The sequence below is a fragment of the Oncorhynchus mykiss genome, chromosome 14 (assembly GCF_057628025.1).
Source record: "Oncorhynchus mykiss isolate SJ-2025 chromosome 14, ASM5762802v1, whole genome shotgun sequence".
NCBI classification, from domain to species: domain Eukaryota; kingdom Metazoa; phylum Chordata; class Actinopteri; order Salmoniformes; family Salmonidae; genus Oncorhynchus; species Oncorhynchus mykiss.
The window spans coordinates 9969616-9990906 of NC_143035.1; the positions used below are offsets into that span (position 1 = coordinate 9969616).

A 21291-nucleotide genomic window follows, 5' to 3' on the forward strand; every position below is an offset into this window, starting at 1 on the left:
AAGAAAATGAGCGGTTTATGGAAAGCCATTGGAAAGTCAGTGTATGCCTATTCGAATATCAATAAATACATTTGACGTTTCTTCTCTCCAAAATAGTTAGTAAAAATCCGTATGCATATTGTCTGTTTGTTTTGATAGCGTTGTTGCCCTTTTACCTTGAGGATATAAGCTTGTACCCCACCATTCATGTACCCATTGTTTGAAGTTGCTTAATTATTTAGTTTAGTTAAATATAGTTGTTGTTGTACGCCAAATGTATTGATATGTGATTGATTTTGGTCTTTTTAGGGTATAGGGCTTACCCTCCTCTGTTTTTGTCTGCAGCCTTACCCCACTTGGTCAGGACTTTGAAAAACGGAAACGTAAAGGCACAGTGCAGTCAAAAACGTGATCTTTCTGTGTTTTATATATATTTCCACACTATGAGTTTGGAATAATTACTGTGAAATTGTGAAAATTATGATAATGCCTTTTTAGTGTAAGAGATGTCTGAAAAGACCGTCTGAAATTTCAGGCTGGGAGTTTTGGCCTGTCTGGTGACATCACCAGGTGGTAAATTAGTTAATAGACCAATAACAAAGAGAGTTCCAAACCTCTCTGCCAATAACAGCTAGTTTTATCCTTCCCACTAAGACCACTCCCAGACAGCCCTAGCAAAATTTTTGCTTTAGAAATTGCTCTATGCTAATATGCTATTTTTGTAAAACATTTTACCATTTTATATTAAAACAAACACAGTAAGGTACTTAATTGTTACCCAGAAATTATTTTGATTTTGAAATAAAAACGGGTGCATTGGACCTTTAACTTAGAATGTATTTTTCTAACCTATTCCTTCCAGTAAAATAAACATGGAATTAAATGAAAAGTTCTGACATTTGATACTTTAACATTGCATCTCAATATCGTAATTGTGTAGTCTATTAGACTTCCACACAAAAAAAATGTCCAGCATTTGAAGACATTTATGACATTTACGTTAGACTTTTACAAATAGGCGGTTGTAAATGTGGCGCCTAGAGTCAAAGAGACACCAATATTTGGCAGTGTAGCCTATACCGCGGCACATTTCAAAGCATTTTCTATGAGATATTTGAAAACGGAGTCGTGCAGTGAACGCCTGCGTGTCCCTTTTAAAACAAACCCAGCGCCTGTCAATCATACCACATTCCAACCAATCCCAAAGCGCCATTTTTTTAAAGCAGATTTGCCTGCTGTGCTTTTATATTGCACCATGGCCTGTTTCGAAGCATTTTTACTACCACGGTTATTGCCACAAATCAAGAGGGCAAAGTGAACGGCATGGGAGTCACACCAACTTTAACGAACTTGAGTCTGGTTCTTGCTCCTGCGAAGTTCACGGCCAAGAATTTCACATACAGATGATAAACAGCAAAGAAAATGGAAACAATATTTCTAGGTAAATCTTGAGCACAGAATTGGTTGATTTTGCAAACTCACAACAAAACATGACAACTCTGTCGAGGTTTAGTGGCTGCCTTCTTTCTTGCGTCAACCCCGGGGAGAGCAATACTGAACCCAGCGTGGTGCTGCCACCTTTGGCAGGGGAGCACATAGGGCACCCCACTGGCAGTTCCTTAAAGCTCTGCCCCTCGCACAATTTGCGAGACTATCCCGAGACGAGGTACAGTGCATATGTTGACCATTCGGTTCCCCATTTTGCAGACTCTGGATACCCCAGCCACCGGTTAGAGCACAGCCCTAGGGGCATCATCATTGGAGCCAATCGTTCTGGAGCCGGCATGCCACCCGTCACTGATCAACTGGCATCAAGAAGTAACCAACATGGCGGGATTGGAAGGTACCGTGACCTGCCTAGCTATAGAGATAGCAGAAGCCACGCTTTTTTCACCGCTTATCACGAGCAGGCCCATGGCTCCTCCGACGCGACTCGAGACCTCTCTGGTCAAGTGATGTTGGGTCTACCTGGGGACCTCCTCACCCGGACGCACCCTTACGGCCAGAGCATCAGCGGCCCCAGGGGAAACAGCCAACAACTTGTCTCTCAGTTCCTGGGTCTCTACAAACCGCTGAACATGGCAATTCAACGTGGAGTGGGTGACGCTTTCCTGAGGTGCTCCAAACAGAACCTGAAGAATGAGCTTGTGTGTAAGTGGAGTGACAGCCAAGAGGGGGCTGGGAAGCAGCCCTGCGCCAGAACTTTCGGGACTATGTATGAACTTGTCACCCATGTGACAGTGGAACATGTCGGAGGACCAGAGCACTCTCAATACGTGTGTCACTGGGAGAACTGTCCGAGGGACAGAAAGCCTTTCAAAGCGAAATACAAGTTGGTGAATCACGTCAGAGTCCACACAGGGGAAAAGCCCTTTCCCTGCCCTTTCCACGGCTGTGAAAAAGTTTTTGCAAGATCAGAGAACCTCAAGATTCACAAGAGGACACACACAGGTATGTAACTATTAGTGTCAATAATAATAATAATAATAATAATATTAATAGTAATAGGCTAACATAAAAGTTAGTAAAATACACAAAAAACAATAATTTAACTTGCCAAAACCTTGTATATTTTTGGAGGACTAAATTTACCCTCTGAGAAAATGTTGATAACCTAATTTAAACCATATTCGAAATGTTTGTATTTTATCAAATTATATTATTATATAAATAGTTAGATTGTGAGAGTTAGATTGTGTAATAAAACTCAAACTTATCTCCGTAAGTATAATGGCATTATAGTAGCATTTTATAATGCACAAACATATTAGAAAAAGCTAGCTAAAACAATTATTTGAACAAACTTTTGATTGTTTTGCCTATTATGATGATGATGATTATTATTATATTTTTGCCTGTGGATGTCATTATTTATGTTTTTGGTGGTGCTGTTGTTCTGGGTGTAGTTTCTGTAATATTGTGATGACTTTATAGCCAGCCTGTCGTGATTGTTGTGGGGGGGGGGGGTTACTTGTACAGGAGAGAAGCATGAGCTAGTGCTAATAGCGGGACAGAAGACCTGTAGTACTACAGATACAAACTAGTAGTGTTCAGGCCCAGTTATGTGGGTGCTTCTCCAACTCATTCACTTAAATAAATAAATAAATAAATGCCGGGACACCGGAGAGTTGTGACGTAGCTTTTACGCTTCGCACAGTTGCAGCCCAGTAGGGACGACTCCTCTCTGCGCGGGCGCAGGAACAACGCTGGAAGCGCAGTAGTAGAAAAACACAACATGCCAAGTAGGTTATGAGGTATAGACAACACAGTGCCTTTGTAGTCTGATCTCTGCTAAGTTTCACAGAGATCAACAGGATTTAAATGTTAAAGTGCAGTTGACATTTAGCTAGTCGATAATTGAACACTGTTTATGTTGATCTTTTTTTAATATTTTTTTATTTTTATAAAAGAGTCAAATGCTTCCCTAAAGATAAATGTAATTTGGACTTAAATAAATTAAGAATTATGTCGTTGGTGACCAGAGTTGTCTAAATCAACACAATGAGAAAAATCATCAGTGGCAAACTTTTATGGTAAGAACCCTTAAATATTATACATGCCAAAAGCCACGTTATAGCAAACATTGATGTTCAAATGTACGTGCCAAAATGTCTTTCGAATGAATGATTATTATGGTGTCCATTTAATTGAATGGTACATGCAGATGCATGTATGGAAACAGTAACATATCGCATTTCTAATAAATGTTCGTCTAGAAATAGTCAAACATATTTTATTAGAAAATCAATTATGGTTTGGTGGTACTTTTTGAGATGATAAAACCCATGCTGTTTCAACATATTTTGCCATATAGGCTTAATCGAAATTTGAAGACTGGGCCTATACATACTCATTCCTCTGTAGCAATATGACTTGTGATCTTCTGCCTTTTTAACTGGATATAAGACAGAATTGTTCAAACATAGTTTTAGCACATTAATAGGACTTGGGGAGATAGATGATGGGCCTATTTACTGCGGCCTTGGTCTCACTGTTGGGATGAATAATTTACGATATGAACAGAGTTTCACGGGTAGTGTAAACTTCTATGGGAATTATATCTTCCGCTTGTTGCCTTGTTGATTATCTTCATGATTATCATCATATCTCGACAGGTTAACTTTTCGACAGAAGTGTCAATTGAGTTTTTTTTTTTGGGGGGGGGGGGGGGGGGGGTTGATCTTATAATATAACCCACGGTTTCCATTGAATGTTCATTACACTTTGTGCAATTCTACACGTTATTCGGGGTTTAGGCCTACAGTCGAAGTTAGTTTAAGGTTAATATTAGACCCAAGGTTATGTAAGACAACACAATTGTGTTCAAACACGAAAATTTGTAATGTAGGTATTCACGTGAATGGTTATTGCACATTGGCATTGCACAGGAAAAAAATGCACCCAAAACTAAAATCGACAGGACTTCAAATATGAACATTTTAGGAACGTTTTGGAATTAGGCCTATAGCCTACACACCACTTGCTCATAAACATAAAATGTTGATTATTTCGATCGTCACTGTCTTGTTTATGTGCAAATGTATAACAATATAATGTAAGTTTAGATGAGTTTACAAACCCAGAGGTTGACAACACATTAGGCACCATATCGTAACAAGCGGTCATTTCTCTCTCTGCACGTTTAGGTGAAAAACCTTTTAAGTGTGAGTTCGAGGGCTGCAATCGGAGGTTTGCTAACAGCAGCGACAGAAAGAAGCATTCTCACGTGCACTCCAGTGATAAACCCTACATGTGCAAGGTCAGAGGGTGTGAGAAGTGTTACACCCACCCAAGTTCCCTCCGGAAGCACATGAAGCTCCACTGCAAGGACTACAGCGAGAAACGCAGCGATGGGCGCGAAGGGGACGGGGAGCACCTTGCAGAGGCCAGGTCACCCGAAGTAACGGATCAAGGCGAAACGGCCTCGTCCACCATCGTGACGCGCGCTCAACCCCTCACCTCCTCCCAACAGTCTCTATCCCCCGAGATTCGAAATGAGTCAAGTCTGAGGACACGTTTCCATCACACATTCGACAATAGTTTGGACTACTCCTCACATAGGTCAGATGGCCTCTTGGATCCATTGTTGATCCAGAGGAGCGGTTATAGACCTGAGCCCACCCAATACCCATGCAACCAAGCAGGCCACAGTTTCGCCCAGAGCTCCAGGACATTTAACACTGCCTCACCCTTTCAGAAAAGTATTGTCAATGGGTGGTATACGTGCCACAGTGGCGTGGACTCTTTCTCACCAAAGCAGTGTAATAACGACATATCATCCATTTGAGTCAGTCATGTCGCCTGAGTGACGTTGGCCTACAAAACGTGGGCCTATTTTTGTTATGACATCTGCTATTCTTGGATTATATATTATTGATTGTATTTTGTTGATGTTGTAGGCTATAAAGACATGTGCCATGTTGAAGTCATTATGTGTCGTAGTTTTGAAAACGTGCTAATATATATATATATATACAGCGTTGCAGAATGCGTGACGGCAAGCTTTAACTGTTCCGTGACGCACAAACTCTACGTGCGTCTATGTGTGGTGGGCCTTGAGTTATGTCACGTGTAAGAAACGTGCCTGTTTTAACACATGTGTAGGCTACAGTGACGTGTGTCCCCCCTCCCGTTGGAGAATTAGAATAGGACATCATAAATACAAATGCTGCCTATCATTTGAATGATGCTTGCTATAGGATGAAGAAACTAAATGGATTTAACGGAATTATCTATGTGTAAATGGCCTATATGTGAATATAGTAGCAAAAGTGTTATAAAAGGAACTATACATGTATTATTGCTTGGAAGGCTAAACCAGCATATGTAAAGGACAGGGTATTCATGGAATGTTACTGTATTGTATTGTGGGAATGCATAGAAAAGTGCATTACCCATGTCGTGTTCAATGTAAGGCAGAACTTGGAAATAAAATCTGAATTAAAACCGATTATTTCTCGTCAAGTTCAATTTTAAGGCCAAATAACAAGTGGACCAATTTATGCGTTCCTATGATTTGTAATTCAAATGTAATGTAATTCAAACACATATTGACTATAAGATCTACTACACTCATTTGTTAAATATAATGTTAAACATCAGATGAAATGACGGTGTATTAGGCCAATACAGCTTTCAGCTGTTTTGCTTTCTTCCAAGAAGGATGAGTGGAGAAGCCTACAGTATCATCCCCTCTCCCCCTGCACCCCCTTCCTCCTCAGAATACACTTGCATTCTTTGTTTCTGTGTGGATATTTTATGCATTTTTGTGTAAAATACGTTTTTTTTCGGGATCAGTTGAGAACACAATCCACGGCCTCCTTGATAAGAATTAAAATGTTTAATTAAAATTATACTGTACATACTGTAACATTAATTATGCATTCAATATTTCATTAAAGTGTCTCTATTCCCTTTGATCAGGCCGTGTGTGATTAAACCCAATGCATTCTCAAAGAAAATGTGCTAGTGCCACAGTGACGCAGACTCAACGCCCTTTGTTTATTTGTGCTAGATATCCGTGCATTCACTTTCAGGTTTCTTGGAATTGAATTGGCGTTTTATGAAATTCATTGCGTTATGTACAGGCAGGCCTACGCTGAATTCTGAGAATCTTGGTTCGACTAAAATAGCCAACCATGAGCTGCACAATGTGTTACTCACATGCCCATACTGTAAATGAATTTGTAAAATCTTATTAGGAGTGCACACGTATGAAGATATTAATCAAAATTCAAACCAAATGCTTGAGCTCTTGACAGTTGACAGGTTTTATTTGATAAGCAGCAACTGACGTCAAATATGTGCGTATTTGCTACAGTCATAGCTTTTCCTCTAGTAAAGTTTGTTTGGCCCCCTTTTCAAGTCCATTTATCACACTATAGTTTTCCTAAAATGTCCATCAAGCTCTCCATCTCTGCATGCGCACCATGCAAAAGCACAACACACATTTTCAAGGTTGTAGGCCTATAGGTGAATGTTATCCATTCGTTGTGATTAACTACATTTGACTATTAATTCCTCATATTTTCGAATCATTTGACCTCAAAATAAAAATGGGATCCGTTTTTTCGACACTCTTAAATATAGTTTGATGTCTTTACAGTGTGGGTGTTTCTCTGGGGTTGGGTCTGGTAAACATTTTATATTGGCAATCTGTGTCAAACTTTGAAATGTGAGATTATTAGACCAGTTTGCTCATGTTTTGAAATATAATCTATATTTATTTGATTTGTGTAGCAAAACTAATGGCCCCGCCCGGACTCTGTTTATTAAGAAGACCTTTGGAACCATAGGTGAAATTCAATCAAAAGTGTACTTCAGATGAATACCATTATTCCTGTACAGGGAAAATACATGGTGTTGATAACAAATACTGTTTACTATATGCAGTTGACTTGTAAAGCAAAGTTTAATGTACTTTATCTTTCTGCCCTATGGTTTTGACCCCTGTATGCAATTGATACCCAGTTGTAAGTGCACAGATCTGCACCATTGTTTCTCTGTGGGAGTTTGCTATGCAGTTTTGGCTGAATTCCAGTCTTGGAGGTAGCCATTCAGATGTTTAATCTGACTCATATCGCAGTGTACTTGCATTGGTTTTAAATCAGTTTGTGAACAATTCATTCATTGATGTTTAGAGCGAGCCAGCCCTAGATATCCCTGATATAGATTGTTCTATTATTTGTTTCAAGTGTTGTTATAATATACCAATTTGTTATCTTTTTGTATAACCATGTGCATGTGTGGCTTTGGCTGCATTTAGACAGGCAGCCCAATTCTGAACTTTCGCCCAATTATTAGCAAAAGAGCTGATCTGATTGGTCCAAATACCAATTAGTGGAAAAATATTAGATTTGGCTGACTGTCTAACCAGCGTATGTTATTCCAGTATTAATAAGTCATCCATTCATCTGATAATGTTACAGTAACACAAACAGATCCTAGTACAGATATGACATTAACACAGACATATCCTGTAAGATATGTCAGTAACACAGACAGAACTAAATACAGATATTACAGTAACACAAACATATCCTATCAGATATCACAGTAATACAGACATATCCTAGTACAGATATTACAGTTACACATAAAGATATTACAGTAACACAGACATATCCTAGTACAGATATTACAGTTACACATAAAGATATTACAGTAACACAAACACATCCTACTAGTACAGCACAACGTCCTACTGCCGTCCATCCCATACATCGCCTGTCTGTCTGCTGTGTCTGAACACAGTGCCACTAATGATCCGTAGTATATTACTGTTAAAACTACCCATTTCATCCCGAGATAGTTATTACTATAATATAACTCATTCATAGTTTACATACCCAATTCCCACTGTCAAAGATGGAGCCTCCGGCACAAATCATTTCAGTCTACTTAAAAGGGATAGGTTCTGGAAAAGCAGTGACCACAGAATTCAGCACAGCTAACTAGGCCGCATATTTGTGGCAGGCTGAAAACGATGCACGCAATAAGTGTCCATGTCCACTTGTCTGACTGGAGGAAAGGGTTCAGTGTACAGTAGCCATACCACCTGATGGTGATCACACTCACAATGATGACCTCATTGCTGCTTCATTCACAACATAATCTAATCATACTACCTAACGATCTAGCTTTTGCGCAGATGGATGTCTTTTACTGTTATGTGCAGTGAAAGACACGTGCATGCAGTTTATAATTAAAGGAGACCATTTTGGTGTACCACACTATGCGCTTTTCTTATATTCAAAAGATAAGAAAGTCTGCCATTCCATACTTTTTCGTCACACACTGTTCAGTTTCTTGGAATACTCTCCTCTATGTATAAGGGGGCAGCGACGATTTAGATTAGTCGTCAACACGGATATGTTCGAGTGTGGCTAGTCGGGACAGTGTCTGACGATTTTGGGAAGATAGAACTATGCTACATGATTGTTTTCTGAATCATTTTCGGTCTCCCATGCATACTATCCTCTACCTCTGATGTGCAAATCTGGACTACAATATGATTGTGTTACTCTGAAAGTTTGATAGACCAGAAGTGTTTTCATTATTGTCACAGCAGATATCTTCATCGATTTCTCTAAAAGTAATGTTTCTCTGATGAAAGTGAACTAATATGGTGGCACATACTTTTTTCCCAAATAAAACTAAAACAAGTTCATTGTTGATTTTCTTCCTCCCACAATGCTCCTGTAACGATGATGTCATGGCCTACAGCGATGTCATGGTAACAGCTCAGACCAACTGACTGTCTGCTTTATGTTCTTAGTTACAGGATATTGAGGCCCATCACCTGCAGCCTCTTGATATCAATGGACATGGCTGCACAAGCTGTGTGTCCTATTATGTATTTGACCGAGTTCTCCACCATCTAAACCATTCTTTCCTTGCCTGCTTTCACTCCAGCACCCATCGCCGACAACGCCAGCTCAGCGCACACAGTCTATTTCCTCATGAGGTGGCACTTTTCAGGATGCTGCAAAAGGTGATAAGCGTGTTAGGGCTTTCATGTAAACTGAAGTATGCTGTATTAGTGTATGTCATACACGATATTCATGAGGACGTCTCTTTAGACAAGGCAGGATGTTTTGATGGTGTATTTTGCGAACCCCACTGAGTTAGACCGCAGTTGGGTTTTTGCCCTCCCTGTCAGCCCAGGGAAATAAATAATGAGCATGTCAGAGACTCAAGCCATCTGTCTGAGAAGTCATCCACCAATCTCACCACAAGGATCCCCTTACTAATAAGCTGGCTAGTTTGAATTGCTTAACTTGAGACTGTTTGCTTTTCGAGAGAGTAGACATTTGATTGGGGATGCTATGATGTTTTTTTATGTTGCCCTCTTTCAGAAAACTTTTGTAAAAAAAGTCCTGTAATATTCAACGTGAGATGATCAAATTGTCAGAGCCTCAGATTGGAGAGGAGTAGAAGGCTCTCAACCAACGTGAGATGAGGTGCAATCCCAAAATAATATGAGCATTAGAATGGACCGAGAGTCGCGCCTTATTCCTTCCAGAACCTCAGAAGATCTGTTAAATCTGGTTCCCTGGGTTAAATGCGGAAGACACATTTTGGTTGAATGCATTCAGTGATGCAACTGACTAGGTATCCCCCCGTTCATTTCCCCTTCCTTTCATTTAGATTAACTTTATCAACAGCTGGTGTGTGTCATGCTTGCTTCATGAGTCAGCAGCCACTTGGCAAAGACGCCAGAACAACGTCGAGTTTGATTGATGTTTGATTGAGTTGTCAACAAACGTGAATACAATTCTCAAACAAAACCTTAAACCATATTGTTTAAGACCTGGGTTAAATTTATCCGAAAACTAGGTACGTTGATAACTTTATTTGATCAATTGAATCAAAAAGTTGCATCGATGCAACATGATAACATTGATATGTTATTGGTGAAATAATAAGGAAACAAAGTTACCCAGAGAGCACCGGTCGTAACTCAACACTTTATTTTTGTATTTCTTCATGTTATTAAGGTTGTCCTACCAGGCAAAAGAATTGGTCAACTTAATATTATTCCTGCATTATTTCAACATAAGTATCAACATGATTGAATTTTCAGAAAGTCATCAACGTGCATAGTAATGGTAATTTATCCAAGATTTTGACCAGAAATCAACAACATGATTTGGAAGCTCAATTCACCTTTATTGGCTATGCAATCAAATATCAATCAAAATCGAATGTTTGTCTGGTTGGATACTGCCAATATTAATTCTGGGATTAGGGTCTGTCTGAGACGTGTTGCAGGTTACTAAGGTTATTTGATATTTCCTCCTCCATCAAAATGATCATATCCAAACCTCAACTATTATCCTTGTGAAGGTTATGTATTCTCCATTATGTCACGACTATGATTTCTTCCTCCGAAGATGGTACATCTGCTCTCAGAAAACATTTTTTGGGGAAGACAGTAATTCCATTGTGCACATAATTGCCCAAGAAATTATCTCTGTTTGCTTGGGGAAATCAATTTCTCAATTTGATCTGTTATGCAAGCGCAGTGGTGGTGTACATAGGAAGGCCAGAGCGGAACACCCTGAAATTAGATTTTCTTTTCCCTAATAGCCACAATTCTTCGGTGCAGAAAGCCTTTACAGATCCCGCTCTATATTATTTTTCCTGACAAAGCAATGGCAATATTCCATAACCACTCAGCCCTACCACACCCCTGCCCCTCCCCCTCTCCCTGCTAATCACTGGTACTGCATGATGGGACCCTATATTCCCAGTTTGCTGTTTATTGTCCGCCATCTTTATTTTGCTTCTCTGCCTAGCAACAAGAGTCAGCCGCCCCTTTTTTTTGGCTGTACATGTAACATTCGAATTCACGGGATTATGTCTGTTTCACCTTGGAGTCCGTCAGAATCACCGTCGCACATAGCCTATCTGCTGTGCCGGTCTCTGTTATGGCATACAGGGCCAGATTCCCACCAATGTGTCAGAGGGTGAGACGCGTTTTCCCACCAGGTCTTTGGGCGAGATGCTTGATAGACGACCGCCATGTAAGACATCTTGTGTAACCTGCAAGCGCTGCTTGGCACCCGAATAAGCTCACTGCTATGGTAGAGCCACCTCGCTAGGCCGGCCAGTGTGGGGCTGCGTCAGCATGGCGAGAGGGGTAAGGCCGACCAAGTGTGATTTTAATTGGATCCCTGGCTTTTTCCATCTTCCCCAGGTCAAGCCAGTAGTGTTGTGGCTCCCTAACTCTGTTTCTTTTCATTCATCCCTGCCCACCACCCCCTTCCTTTTCCACGCCCCCTTTCATTTCTCTCTCTCTCATCTGTCTCTCTCTCTCTCTGCTCTTGGCTATCCTAACACTCCATGACTTCTTCACACTGGCCCCCTAATCTCTGCATACTCGCCAGTGTGGCCCTGTGGTAGCTATAGTGCCCTCCACCATATTCACCCACCATATATGAAGCTCCACTTATCTATGCCCCCATTTGTGTTTTCATCTGGTCCTTGGCTCTCGCCACGTGAAACTGCAACCCTTTACATGGTAAACTGGAAGCAGCTGCGCCTCTTGTCCTCTTTCTTTCAGTGTCGTGTTCATCTCATTTTCATTTTCTCTCCAAACGGAGCACGTGGGGTTCAGAAGGGCTTGGCACAGACGCAACTCTGTTGCTAACAGTGTGTAATGAGAGTGATGGTGAAGACGAACTCGAACATTGATTATAAAAGTTAGGTTGTACAGTATGTAATCAGGCTATCAGAAAAGGTGTCAGAGGAGGATGTCACTCATGGAGAGTATCATTGAGTCGTGGGACACACAAGGGGACACACAAGGTAATCTGTTTACGGTCCTCTATGTGCCTGTTGACAACTTGACATTAACAAGCGTTCAAAAGAACCACGCCATCGGTGGCAGGACTCTTATGTAAGACAATGCAATGATTACAACTGAGCATATAAAAGCTTAATTTTTCATATTTCTTGCTTTTTACGGACAGCGAAATGGCGAATCAGAAATCAGAAATCCCCATGAGCTCTGATCTGGTGACTTGGTCAGACTGATCCCTTGGATTTCTCTCTCATCTTCATCTGCAGTGCAGTTTTCTGGTGTCAGTGGTGGTGCCAGACCCCTGTGTAGCTCAGCTGGTACCAGGCTTATTAAAACAGCCCTCTATTCACACTTCGCAATTGGGGCTCCGCTTTCAACTTAAGCCCAAGCCCCCCAACATACAGAGCTCACAGACTTTTTTTTGTCACAGACTTTTCCCAAATAAGGCTATCAACATATGCATCTGGGAAGAGAGAAAGATCGCGCCCATCTTTGTATCTGATGCATTTTTGTCTTGTGATGCATTCCAATTTACCCCTCCGAATGTTTTCATTCATTATCCATGCCTTACATAAGATATATTTCTGATAGGTTTCTGATGAGCCAGTCTTTGGGCAGCCATGAAGATTTTAAAGGTCTTTATCCAGCCAATCAGCTCAGGAGTTTTCCCATGCAGCTGACAATGGTTATCTCATGGCAGGATGCAACAGCAAGTCAACGGGAGACCCTCTGAGAGGAGGCTCACTGTATTGGTTGGGGGGTCCCATGTGTTCCGAAGGAGAGCCAATGAATCCTTTGTGTCCATCTTTCAAAATCCACGTCTCTAAGGTTTTCTTTGGCGCTGTTTGAAGATGGGGCAACTTCTAGCAAGCCCAAGACCCATGAGGGGCAATTCCATCCTTTCAGGGGGATGACCATAGCTTTTGCCCCTTGCCTATGATCTCCCATCCAGATCCTTGTTATCAGAGATCAACTAGGACGATTGACTTAGTGTCCTCCACTTGTTGGCAAGGGCAATTGGCAGCTTTCATGTATGTGAAAGCCAGATGAATATGCTTAAAACAGCACATTGGAGCAGAAATCTTAGCCCATTTCTGTGTCTGTGCACGTCACCATGGCTGGTTATTAGCTTAGACATTATTTTTTATGTCGTTGCTTATAACATACATTACACTGAATGCATTTTGAGCATTTGTTAAAGAATGTTAAAAGAGAATTTGATCATAATCCAAAGAGAAGAATCCCTTAGATTTGACAATTACAACACCAGGAGACCTTAAGTGCCTCTTGTCTTTGCTGTCTTTCAGGTCCATCACATTTAATTAGTAACAATTTGCTGTTGTTGTGAGGTATAGCATTTTAATACCTTTTGTATGAATCGTCAAATCTCCATCTTTTGAGGATGAGCTTAAATAAGGGATCACATTGATTGTGGTCCAGGGTATTTCAAAGCCGCGTGTAATCGCGGGTGTTTAATTTGTATCTGTAGCAGGTTGCGTCGCGAGGGGGCTGTGTAATCAAGCCTGTGAATTCGACATCTGAAGGAAGCATGGCGTTTCTGATCACATCCCCATTGAAGTCCATCCATTTGCTGTTGATGCTCTCGAGCTCTCCTTGGCACCTGGCAGCTAAATGAATATGTACTTGACATGACGATGTATGGCGTTTTTCACAAATGTCATACAGTAGATACACATGCAAAGGCCCTGAGGCGCCACGGTTCAGGAGTCAGTAAGTGAGCATGTGTGTGGCGATCTCGCTGTTAACCTCTCCGCATTACAAGAGCTCCAGGGCCAGACTCTACATTGATGGATGGAGGTTGGGGGATGGGGGGGGATGAAGGGGAAACCAGAACCAAGGAATTCCCCTTGGGCCATTTCAATTACAGTTAGAGAGCAAGCTTCTGGAACTGTGATGATATGTTGCTTTAAGGCTGTGACATTAATGGAGAGGACAAATGGGATTTTGTGTGGTGCTGACCCTACAGTGTAGGCCCGAGACGGAGAGATTCAGAGGTGAAGCCAAGGATGCACTGTTAATAGGTTTTAGACCAACCTCAGAGGCACTTTGGTTGTTTTATCTGTCTTCACCAAAAATAACATGCTAAATCATGCGTGCATACAGCAAATCGCCGAGGGCCGGAACTAGCAATGTCGTCTCGTGCCATTTTGGCACCTCTGAAGTTTGGTAGATATTGATAGCCTTTGCATATCTGTACCCACAGGGCAGGGAGCATGAGGGGGCATGGGAGAGGGTAAGCAGTCAACAGTCTCCCTTTGAGGAAGCCAGGTAGTGGATTTAGAAGGGAGAAAGGGAAAGTAGTGGACTGTCCCTTCATCTTTCTGATGATCAATAAGGTACTGTAACCTTTTATCGGACATGTGCCACGATATGGTAATGGGATCTACAGTGTCTGCGTGTACTCTCTAGCACATTCCATCTAAAAACAACTCCTTTCCCCATGAAGTGACACGCCGTCAAGTAACGTGTCCCTATTTGTGGGTTGATCACAATCCGACTTTTAAAGCTGCAAAGTTTTCCCATATCCTCCAAAACCAATGACTTTGAAAAAGACCGAGGCAGATATTATGGTATTCTATCTCGACTCCTTTGGAATAATCATAATATAGATGATATTGATTGGGTGGGGGATCAAAAATCCATTCCCCCATGGTAGAACAGAGTGTATTTTATAGAGTTCCTTTAGCCCGTTATTAGAGGGGGATATAGCTGTGGTAATTAGCACTCATCCCCAGCTCCATACCCATATCTGTTACATTATCATAAACCTGCATTACTGCTGTTGTGAATGTCACAGATGTTATTCTCCCAGTTATGTAAGTGACAGAATTACTCAATGGCCCTGTGTGTCTGGGAAATTCAAAATATTAATTCAGTCTAAAAAAAGAAAACCTATTTGCTCATGAAAGTTCAGTGCATGATGTGCCTTTGTAAATTCCCTGTTGGCTTGACATATACAGTATCGGGTCACGGCTGCATCCCATTGTGATTAGCTACCAAGTTTCATGAAGTGAAGTTTAGTGATCAGTGACCTTAATGATCATATGGGGTTGGGGTTGTTTGGTATGTATTGTCTTCTCAAGAAAATATACAGAACTGAAGTTGTTAAGTCACACTTCTGTAAGTTCAATACTAAAAACATACACAGAAATGAGGGTCTGTTAGTGCCTACAGAAAGCTGTCCCAACAGCGGCGCTTTCCTTTCAACACCATGGAGTGAACCCTTACCACCGCTACACCTGGTTATCAGCGGAGCTTCGTCTGGCAGCGAAACAGTTCATTCAGCCTCATTTACTAACTTTTTAAAACCTTAGCTGATATTGCTGACTTGCTTGAACACATGTGGTTTCTACTGACTCCTTGAGGATTTGTGTAAGTCGATAAGAACCTCATTGTCCTTCAATAATAACGAACGCCAACATGGAATTACAGGGGTCTATTACTGAACTTTCAGTTGAGAACAAATATTTGAATGGGAAGAGACTGGCAACATGGTTACAGACCCAACAACATTATATATCATCCCCTCTTCATGAAGAAAAGCACATGAGCTAATTTATGCTGCAGCATACAAGACATTTTTTGGACTCACCATTGTTGTGCTGTGCTCACTTGAACAGGAAGGTGGCGCGGTGGTCCTTCCTGTGGGCAAATTTTGGGCATCAAACATGCTTTCAAGACAACTGGGAACTCTGAATGAAAGGTCGAATCACGACGTCAGAGATTTTCAAATCGGAGCTCTAGAAAGAGGCCTGAGTTCCCGGCTTACAATTCCAAGTTGGATAACCATTCAAAATGTATTTTCCGAGTCAGAGTTCCCAGTTGTCTTGAACTCACTGAAGTCTGAGATTTCCCAGTTCCGAGTTTCCAGTTGTTTTGAACGGGGCAGAAGTCATGCTGGATTGACAGCATGGCCAATGTATTCAATCTTTGGCCCATGGTGTGTTGCAAGTGAACGTTTTTTCTTTTATGATTTGCCAGTAGATTGCCAACTGTCGACGATGACTGCCTGTATAGCTTGCTAGCTAAGATTTTAAAAGTAACATGATCAGTCCAATCAAAGCTACGGTAGATACAGCATAACTTGATTTGACATCATTTTATCTGTGACCAATGACCTTGAGCCTTCTTGGATGGGCACTTCTAATGTAAATCTATGGCAGCACCCAAGGGGGCTTGAACTGCCTAGCTCTCTCTGTAGATTCTGCAGTGACGTAGTGTCCCCATGAGTGACGGAACACTGAGCCAATCACGGTGCAACTAGAAAAGATAACCAACCCATACACTCTGTATATTCTGCTGGCTGACCCTCCACCTCAGAAAGCACTGAGCTAGACTGAAACACCTGCATTTTGGAGCTGCCTTACTCAAGAAAGAGACCATGTTTGTATGCAGCTTTATTAACTCTATAATTATTTTTTACATTGTTTGCAAACTGATATGTGACATCAATTTATTTTTTAGATAAACAGGTGGGGCTCCAAACAGGTGGGGCCTAGTCCCACCTGCCCTCAATGATGGGTCGCCACTGCTTCAATGTAATTTCATTGAAATGATGTGGAAACAATGTTGATTCAACCAGTATGTGCCCAGTGGGATGATCTGAACATCTTCTATGAAGAAAAATTATATCAATCAGTGAATAGGCAAACACAGTAATACATCTGTGTAACAGCGCGGGCCATTGTTTATACACACATACGAGTACGGCGCCAGAGGCAAAGTGAAGTCACTGACATAATTATGTTTACACTTTGTATTATTCAGAGATGTAATGCAACTGGCATTGGGGTTTGGATTGTGTTTTACATTCTGCATTTGCATCGTGTGCCTGGCCTGTGTGATCACCAAACATACAGTAGTACCCATTGAGGTAGTGGGAGGTTTCAATATCGCACTACTGTAAGTCACCAGTTATGAAACAGTGCATTCTGATCATTCCACCCCCTTTTTGGGGGGATATCCTTTGAACATTTCATGTCACTGGCACTACTGTTTACAAAGCCTATTTAGACAAGTACGGGTTGGAAATAATGAGTCCTCCATGCGTGTGCGGACATATTCCCTTTCAATCAGTTTAAAAACCAACTCGGTTAATTAATCTTCTGTGCCGTTACTCTTCCCAAATCATTTCCTTAATAGTTGCTGCATTCCTTAGATCTGTAGTCAGCAGTGCATATTTTCCCCATGTTTCCCTCCTCTGTTCTGTTTTTGTGTTCCTTTCTTTTCCACAGAATTCCAAATGGCCCATATATTTGATCTGATATTTGAAGTACATCATATGAGATTCTAAGTCAAGATGGAACAATGGATGCACTATTATTAGTTGCATTTGAGGTATATCCTCCTAGAACCTGTGAGAGCGTTGCGTGCTGTCTTTTCCTGCATTCCCTGAGTGAAAACATTAGCATCTCGTTTGGGCCTGGTTGAGAGCTGTGGTTACTTCATGGAACTGGGTTATTTCATCACTAGAAGACCTAGGGAATTGAGCTGAATGTGGTGACTGACTGTAGGTTTTCCACGCACGTAGCAGCTTGAGGTAGAGTAGAGGAATTTCAGGGAGGCATTTTTGCAAAAATCACACATGACAAAGTGCGATGGCACCTACCTTGATGATTTTTGGAAAATATCCCTGCACTAATGTCAACATCCCATTGATCCTCAACACCTTTTTAACACCCGCGTCACACCCACCTAAATGGAGATAAATGGAAAGAGTTATCAGTTAGCGGTTAGCTTTGTCACCACATCCTCTGACGTCTCCTGCATACCTGTCAGTTAGGCCCTATTCCCACTACGAGAGATGAAAGACATTTAGAGGAGTGTAGTGATGAAGGAGATTTCGACTTTTCAATTCACATTATTCACATTATTGTATTTTTCCATATATAGACACCCCCTATGTTTGAATAAAATTAACTATATGTAGGCTATTGAGCTTGTCTGATGCTTTATGGACTACGATTACAAATTACTAAATTACCAAAGAGAGAGCCATAGATCAATGTAGCCTAACCAGAAAAAAGAAAAAAAATCCCCACCCTCCTCCTCCCGCTGCCCTATCGCAGATTCTGACATTAAGATCCTGAAGTTGTCGGTAATAGACTACACCAGCTATCCGCAACCTTTTCCATTAGGAGTTATCCTACCATTTCTTCTGACCTGCCAAGTTATCCTACCATTTCTTCTGACCTGGGTGCCAATTATGATTTTCATATGCACATTTTGAATAAATTGACAACTCGTAAATGGAATGAAATAAACCAAAACTCTTTTCTCACAGCCTACTGTGCGCTCTGCAAACAATGTGTCCACTCTTACAATGACAACGGTAAGACTGTAATAATAATATATTGAATGCATTAGCAGAAATTACCATAACCAAACACACATTGTAGATGAGAAATGGTGGGAATTAACGATAAATGTACTACTGGGGATACTGGTGTGCCAACCCCACGGCCTCCGCAATGGATTGGTCTACTCAGACAAGCTGCCATAATTATCTCATCCGACCAACAGCCTATCAACCAAAAAATCGACCAGTGGACTAAATGGGGTCAGGCCTACTAGCCACTAGCCAGTAAGCACAAACTTTTTAAAAATCGGAGCAACTTTTCTTCTAAAACATATTACGATATTGAATAATGCAACCAAACCATATTACACTATTGAATAATGCAACAATCCACAATAATTATTAGCATTATTTTCTCATCGTACACATTAAATTACATAGCTGACACATGCTAGCTTAGTAACAACATTTGATCAAGTAATGTTAGCAAATCAATAATGAAAGTTTACCCCTCCCATGATAATATAAAAGTACAGTAGCATTATCATGCAGTCATTCATATTATAATATAGGCTACACAGCTAGGAAACGTTAGCTAGCTAAACAAAATCATTTCTGCATCCTCACATAAACATGCTAGCTGTAGCTGAATGCTGACGTTTAGCTGAAACATCGTTAGAGAGGAGCTCTTAGGCTTACACAAGCTACCATATTAAAGTAACCTTAGAACAAACCAGCTTTCATTTTCATCAAGATCATGGAAGTCATTATATGAGGCAAAAGCAAACTTCTCCTGAAAAGGTTGATCATTCCCTGGGGATTTGCTTCTTGCCTGGACTTAGGTGGCTCAGTGCAGTCAAGCAACAACAACAAACATACACTTGAGATTTAAAGCTCACTGATCATTTCAGAATGGAACAGGCTGTTACTACAATTTCAGGTAAAAATTCAATAAAACAAGTCTTACAAAATAAAGAAAATGTCCGGACATTTCAACTGTTTTAAAAACATTGCTATACTATTACCATTTTTACTGTAAAAGCCGATTCATGGTCAGTCCTGGGTTTACAGTGGCCGTACAGCATTTATAGTGATACGGCCTTCGTAGAAGTCAGAGCATTCATACTTCTTGCGCTTCGGGGAGCAGAGTAGAGCGGAGAGTGTCGTGTGCAGTAGCGGTGCCTGGGTAAAATTACAGAGGAAGCCAAGCCAGGGGAAAAAAGCCGTATGTAATATGTGTTGTGATAATTGTGGTGTTTGCTCTATAACCTGTTAGTTCATATGCCTTGACAACGTCATAAACTCAGCAAAAAAAGAAACGTCCTCTCACTGTCAACTGCGTTTATCTTCAGCAAACATAATATGTGTAAATATTCATATGAACATAACAAGATTCAACAACTAAACTAAAGAAGTTCCACAGACATGTAACTAACATAAGTGGAATAATGTGTCCCTAAAAGTGGGGTTCAAAATCAAAAGTAACAGTCAGTATCTGGTGTGGCCACCAGCTGCATTAAGTACTGCAGTGCATGGACTGCACCAGATTTAGCCGTTCTTGCTGTGAGATGTTACCGCACTCTTCCACCAAGGCACCTGCAAGTTCCCGGACATTTCTGGGAAAATGGCCTTAGCCCTCACCCTCTGATTCAACAGGTCCCAGGCGTGCTCAACGGGATTGTGATCCGGGCTCTGCGCAGGCCATGGCAGAACACTGACATTCCTATCTTGCAGGAAATCACGCACAGAACGAGCAGTATGGCTGGTGGCATTGTCATGCTGGAGGGTCATGTGAGGATGAGCCTGCAGGAAGGGTACCACATGAGGTAGGAGGACATCTTCCCTGTAACGCACAGCGTTGCAATTGCCTGCAATGACAACAAGCTCAGACCGATGATGCTGTGACACACCGCCCCAGACCATGACGGACCCTCCACCTCCAAATCAATCCCACTCCAAAGTACAGGCCTCGGTGTAAAACGCGATAAACGCGAATCCGACCATCACTCCTGGTGAGACAAAACCGCGACTAGTCAGTGAAGAGCACTTTTTGCCAGTCCTGTCTGGTCCAGCGACGGTGGGTTTGTTCCCGTAGGCAATGTTGTTGCCGGTGATGTTTGGTGAGGACCTGCCTTACAACAGGTCTACAAGCCCTCAGTCCAGCCTCTCTCAGCCTATTGCGGACAGTCTGAGCACTGATGGAGGGATTGTGCGTTCCTGGTGTAACTCGGAAGTTGTTGTTGCCATCCCGTACCTGTCCTGCAGGTGTGATGTTCGGATGTACCGATCCTGTGCAGGTGTTGTTACACGTGGTCTGCCACTGCGAGGACGTTCAGCTGTCCCTCCTGTCTCCCTGTAGCGATGTCTTAGGCGTCTCACAGTACGGACATTGCAATTTCTTGCCCTGGCCACATCTGCAGTCCCCATGCCTCCTTGCAGCATGCCTAAGGCACGTTCACGCAGATGAGCAGGGACCCTGGGCATCTTTCTTTTGGTGTTTTTCAGAGTCAGTAGAAAGGCCTATTTAGTGTCCTAATTTTTCATAACTGTGACCTTAATTGCCTACCATCTGTGAGCTGTTAGTGTCTTAACGACCGTTCCACAGGTGCATGTTCATTAATTGTTTATGGTTCATTGAACAAGCATGGGAAACAATGTTTAAACCCTTTACAATGAAGATCTGTGC

At 41.6% G+C, this 21291-nt stretch overlaps 1 protein-coding gene across 2 annotated transcripts in view; it reads left to right on the forward strand.

Annotated features, from left to right (window-relative positions):
- The first annotated feature begins 1249 nt into the window (after positions 1 to 1249).
- LOC110488751 (zinc finger protein ZIC 5) overlaps positions 1250 to 21291 on the forward strand; it is a 42762-nt gene continuing 22720 nt past the window's right edge. The window contains exons 1-2 of one of the 2 annotated variants that reach the window (XM_021561097.3): positions 1250 to 2430; positions 4626 to 5929. In XM_021561097.3, coding sequence (XP_021416772.2) covers positions 1470 to 2430; positions 4626 to 5266 — 1602 coding nt within the window. In that variant the 5' untranslated portion in view covers positions 1250 to 1469 and the 3' untranslated portion in view covers positions 5267 to 5929. Of the gene's footprint in view, positions 2431 to 4625; positions 5930 to 21291 lie in introns of those variants that run through there. The other variant, XM_090198335.1, reaches the window with a different exon arrangement.